The sequence below is a fragment of the Kryptolebias marmoratus genome, linkage group LG5 (genome assembly GCF_001649575.2).
Source record: "Kryptolebias marmoratus isolate JLee-2015 linkage group LG5, ASM164957v2, whole genome shotgun sequence".
In the NCBI taxonomy this organism is placed as follows: Eukaryota; Metazoa; Chordata; class Actinopteri; order Cyprinodontiformes; family Rivulidae; genus Kryptolebias; species Kryptolebias marmoratus.
The window spans coordinates 4,690,714-4,696,408 of record NC_051434.1 but is presented as its reverse complement, the minus strand read 5'-3'; the positions used below and the strand labels follow the sequence as shown (position 1 = coordinate 4,696,408).

At 38.1% G+C, this 5,695-nt stretch overlaps 1 protein-coding gene across 2 annotated transcripts in view; it reads right to left on the bottom strand.

Annotated features, from left to right (window-relative positions):
- Window positions 1-667: 667 nt before the first annotated feature.
- Window positions 668-5,695, bottom strand: part of LOC108247816 (glutamate receptor ionotropic, kainate 5) — a 167,801-nt gene continuing 162,773 nt past the window's right edge. The window contains exons 18-19 of one of the 2 annotated variants that reach the window (XM_037975871.1): window positions 5,300-5,421; window positions 668-3,513 (exon numbers count right to left, since the gene is read on the bottom strand). In XM_037975871.1, coding sequence (XP_037831799.1) covers window positions 2,740-3,513; window positions 5,300-5,421 — 896 coding nt within the window. In that variant the 3' untranslated portion in view covers window positions 668-2,739. The remainder of the gene's footprint in view (window positions 3,514-5,299; window positions 5,422-5,695) is intronic. The other variant, XM_017436185.3, reaches the window with a different exon arrangement.

Sequence of the window (5,695 nt, the reverse complement as noted above, 5' to 3'; positions counted from 1 at the left end):
TTTTAGACACTTACACAGTGATTTGGTTTTTAGCTGTTTACATTGTCATACCAATACCCAATGAAAAATGTGCTGCCTTTTATTTTGGTGTATTTCAACTCATACTAGAAGAAGGGTGTTTATATTATATATATTTTATTCTTTTAGACAACCATATTTGGTCCAAAAGCTGTACTCTGAGCAGGTGTGGAATAAGCTTTTTGTTGTTTCTTTCTCCAGAAAGCACATTAATGATCTGGTAACTGAATGATACCATATGTGGCATTAGCTTCAGGAAGCTGTTGCTGTACAGTTTTAACATGAGGTCAAAGGAGGTACAGTTTTAATACAACAGCAACAGGCTCTGGTTGCAAAACCAAAATAAATCTATCAGGGCTGGAACATTTGGAAAGTCTTCATTTACTCCGTTACATTTTAAACTGTAGAGAACTTGGTAGGAAACTGGCATGAAGGCAAATAGAAAGTACTCTTTACTATTTCATTATTTACTACAAGGAAAACAAAAAGCACATAATAGTGTGTAAAACCTTAGTGATGTTCATTGTGTGTGTGTGTGTTTTGTTTGTTTTTTTCTTTTTCATAATTTTTCATATAATTATAACATTAATAAGTTTTGTTTCTTTCCTAAAATGCAGAAACTGTGTTAAATTTAAAAGCAGCTGAGCGCTCACTATAAAGAAAACATTTTGGGAAAAACCAACCAACCAACTAAACAAAAAAGATACAAAACATTAAAAAATATATATTAATATACTAAAATGTTCCAATGTTTTAGACGGAAAGTCATAGATTCTGTTTAGCAGCCCACTTTGAGTCATTGTTAGCCCCCATAACTTAACTAGTACTATCAGTACACAGAACAGAACTATTCCAGTCTAATCTCAAGTAATTCTACAAATCAAATGAAACTATTCTTGCTGTTTGGAAAATCAAAGAAGCTGATGCTTCTTGATTTGGTAGCTTTCTGCAGCAAACAAACCAAACAAAAGTTTTGGAATAAACTTTATATTTATGCTTGTTGGTTCAGCTTAGGACGATGCAGTAAAAAAAAAAAATAAATAATTAAACAAAAATTCTTTGTTCAGTATAAAGTTTGTACTTTAATTTTTATATTAAAATGACATCTTGAAGTTTATTAAGAATTCACCCGCTGATCTATATTTGTGACATCAAGGTCATTAGATAAAAGACTTCATGGAAAACTGAAAACTACAGACCAAAGCTCATTAAAAACTAGTCTGTAATTTTTCTGGGGTTTTCCTTATATTTTTTTACATATGAAGCACACAAAGCATTGCATCATTTTATTAGACATTCATAATATGAGGCTAGATTAAAATGCTAAATAATAGTTTTGTGGTATGTTCAATTCCCCTCTGCTGGAAATAAAGACTGTGCAGAAATGTGGCATCAAGGAGAGTTTTGTCAGCTGTTATAAACAACTGTGGAGCAACTGTTTCCAGGTGTATATTGACATATTGGTACTCCAGTTGTAGCCTTGCTGGCAATACTAACTAATTAATTATTTAAATTTATGAAATAATAAAAATAAAATTTATTTATCGAGTTACATTGTTTTTTTTACAATTTTTTGGAGCTCAGAGACATTATGTCATTATGTCAATTAGATTTTAGGTTACAATATTTGTATGCATAATCCTAGTATTCATAATTTTAAAACTGTTATTTACTGCTGCAAAAAGAGATAAAAAGTCAGTTGTGTTAAAAACAATCTTATTGAAAAAATTGGTTTCAAACGTTTTCCTTTTACATGTAGAACATGAGACAATAAACACTGATTTGGTGGTCAAAGGCCATAACTCCCATTACTTTTCAAAAACCTATCCCTTAAAGAATAACAACTAAATATAGTTAAAACCATACTAACAAAAATTACTTTCTGGTCTTAAGATTTGTTTAAGCAGATACCTTAAATTAAAGATCCTTGATTTGTTTTTTTTCAAAAATAATGACCTTTTGTCAATTCTCAGCCCTTCTTTCACATTTTCCAATGCCCTAAAGTTTTGTTTTTCCTTAGTTTGTAAGTTCTAACATGTAAAGAACTACCCCAGCACAGTGTTGCACACTTCAGATGAGCATCGATGTGTGTTTTGTAGATCACAGCACCAGTCAGCAGGAGTCTGTACTAACAGCAACATTGTTGGAAAGCGCTACATCCTCCACAGACATCCAAACGAGTGACAGAAGACCATAATAACTGTACAGCTGCTCTGCTACCACGTGTCTGCGAGTAAGTCTCCTCATATACAAACACCTGGATTGGTATTTAAACTGAAAAACATCAGAGTGCTGGTACACTCTGTAGCTTTATGTCTTTGAGTCTTTGATCCTAAGAGTGTGATGATTAGCCGAGGTAAGAGGTGGAGTTCTGAATCTGACAGCTACTTCCTGTTTGTCCTTCATCTGCTGTGATGCAACCCAAAGACCCCAAACACTTCCAGGTGGTTGGAACCAGAGTTTATTGTCTGGTTATTTCTTTATGCTACCAGGTAAGGGTGCTTTAATCCTCCCAACCCCGTGTAAAAGTTTGCAACAGAGCCAAAGTGGCTACATTTCAGTAATCAACCCAGCAAATGGGTCAGAAAAGTTACTTCCATCCACCTCTGCAGATACAGGCCAATTTGGACAGATACAGCTGGGCTGTTTGGGCCAAATGATAAGTTCTGATAGTTTATTTTATATATGTGATCTGTGAGCCCTCTTTCGATGTCTTTAGGCTCAGTCATGCCCCCCGAGTAAGTCCGATGGTGGGTGAGTTGGAGTTTTGGCAGGAGGCAGTGGCCTGGGTGGAGGTACTGGTTTGTTTTTGGCCTGTAGTGGGCTCGCTGTCCCCCCATCACTGTCAGCTCTGTCTGTTGGGATTGGGGGAGGAGGTGGGGGTAGACGGGGTAATGACATAGAGCCATGGTGGTAGTGAAGATGGTGGTGATGGAGATTGTGGCGATGATGGTGACCCGGCGTGGCCAGTGATGGTGGTATACGAGAGCAGGAGGAGGCAGAGGAAGATGAGGAAGGGGGAGGAGGTGGGGGAGGCGTGAGTGTGGCTGGCCTCAGGCTTTGAATTCGCCGACACTCCTGGCAGATGCGAATGTGGCTGCAGCTCTGTAGGAAGCTGCGAGGTGGAGCAGGTGGAGCCTCTAAGGCTGATGCAAGAGGAGGTGGGGGAGGGGTGCTGCTGGTCACATTGGCACCAAATGCGTCCTCAAGGAGCCTCTGTGGCCCTGGGCCCAAATCAGGTCCTCCTCCCATACCTCCCCCAAGTCCCGCCAGGCCTCCAGTCAGTGGACCAGCACCGCTGTAGAGTTTCCCGTTGCTGAGACGCATCTCTCGTACTAGGCGGATGGGTCGAGGACCGGCCAAAGCCAGGCGGGATGGGTGGCGGAGAACTCCACCCCCAGTGCTAGTCAGGGGCCGACGGCGACGAGAGCGGGAGTTTTTCTTACAAGAAACAGCATTTCGAAACTCTGTCAACATCTCTTGACAAACAGAGACCTGAAAGACATCAGGGAAATAAAATGATGAAGTACAAAAAGCGTGAACTTGGAAAAAAGTAAACACAGCTGCCTTTATATGGCAGTACAGACAGAACTACCGTAACTCACAAGGAGAGGTGCCCTGATACCACGTTTTCAAACAAAGCACAACTACTTACTTTTGATACTGAGTAATGATTTGAGTACTAATACATGCCATTACACTTCTTATAATTACTTTGAAATGAAAGGAGCTTACTTTTTGTGTTAACTCTTCAGACGGAGCCAAGACAGACCTAGCAAAGATTGGTGGGAAGCTTGTGCTCAGTTTCATATATTCCAAAGACTCTCTTCTGCTAAATGAGAGACTGTTTCTTGCTGCTTCTAATAAACTCTTTAAACTCATCCTCGAGTGACTTTTTTTTAGGACTTTTATCAAACTGCTCTTGTTGAAAATGCTAGATTTTGTTCCTCCTCATGACAGCTTTGCTGAGTATACTTTGAAGTGCTTTACTTTAGTCACCATAGTTCACTTTGAAATATCCCCACATGGCTGCTTCTTCATTTGATGGTGTTTATTGGCAGTTAGCAAATAACTTTATGGTGCATTACTGCCACCAACTGGTAAGGACTGTATGTCAGGGCAGCCAACTAAAATAAAAAAACACCTCCACAGGACTGACATTGCTCCTCCTCTATTACATGACTGCTCAGCGGAGAGGTGTATGTCATGCTGCCATAAAATGGTATTGTAGTATCAGAATGCATTTAAGAGTACAAGTACGAGTACATGTTGATGGCATGGGACCAATGCCTGATACTGGTATTCCTACTCACAAACTTTGAAATTTTATTTTGCTTAGGCAGATTTTATTCTTACACAATAAGATGAATGCTGTACAATATTGACAATATTTGACAAAGAGCATACAATTGTGTGTTAATAAAGTTTGCTTTAACAGACAAATTATACATTAGCACTGAAAGTTCTGTTCATTTTCTGTTTTTTCTGTATTTGTTATTCTGAATATAAAATTATGTCAGAAGAATTTAAAGTCTTAGAGAGAAAATGAGTGTACTCACATGAAGAATGGGCAAAATAGGTGTGAACACATTACGTTTTCATCACTATGTGGTAATGCTCTGCAGCATTTCACATCAAACTAATGTTGTCTGGCAATATATTTGTGTGTGTGTGTGTGCATGCAAGTCTCACAATCTGCCCTATAAAAACAGCCCAAGTAGAAAGTCAAATCAATGACAGATAAATGAGAATGAATGAAAGTCAAAGTTACAAACTGTATCTGCAGAGGAATAATAAAAAATAAAATAAAATAACCCCCTTATTATGAAAGTGAGGTAAGAGACAGCTCCCAGAAGATGTTACTTGTCTTTTAAAAAGTTAAATTTAGTGTGTGTCTTTCCAACTTTCTTTAACATATATTTCAACAATTAAACTGAACTTACATGTTTTGGACACAGGCATGCCTGAGAAAATGGGGTGACATGCTTGATGTGTTTTTACTGTGCAAGAGAGCAGAGTTTCTTCATGCTCCCAAGGTCTCTCATCATAGTTTCATTCTAGAGGCACTAAAAGCATCACTTAATACTTATTAAATGGCATCATGTAATTGAACTTTACTACTTGCATGACACATTGCTAAAACAATTATTAGTTGATTTAATTGGAATTCCAACAAAAGAAAAAGTGTTAATTTAAACTGCTTTAACTTTGACAACTTTTACTAAACCTATCAGCTGACAGGTTTCACACACATAGCTGTGGGAGGAGGATAAAGGTTTACCTCGCCCGTCTCAGCGGTGCGCCGTGTTGACCAAACAAACTCCATAATGGCCACAAACACAGCTACAATGAGGCCGCATATTAGGACTACAAATATCCCGCCAATGTTCTCCATGCCGAGACCTGAAAAACACATGAAGATGAAGAGTGAAACAATAAATTATTGAACTTCTTTTCACAGATTTTGTTTATTGTGTGAATGCTTTTAAGCATTCACACCATTGTTTTCCTGTTTCTCTTTATTATTATTATTATCTATTCTTTCCCTATTCCGTACGTTTTTCGGCACCTATCTCCTTCCACAATTTTTCAGCTATTTCAACCGTTCATATATCAAAACGTTCAGCTCATTACCGCCATTCCAGCTATGACTTTTGGTATTGGTGCAATTTTGGCT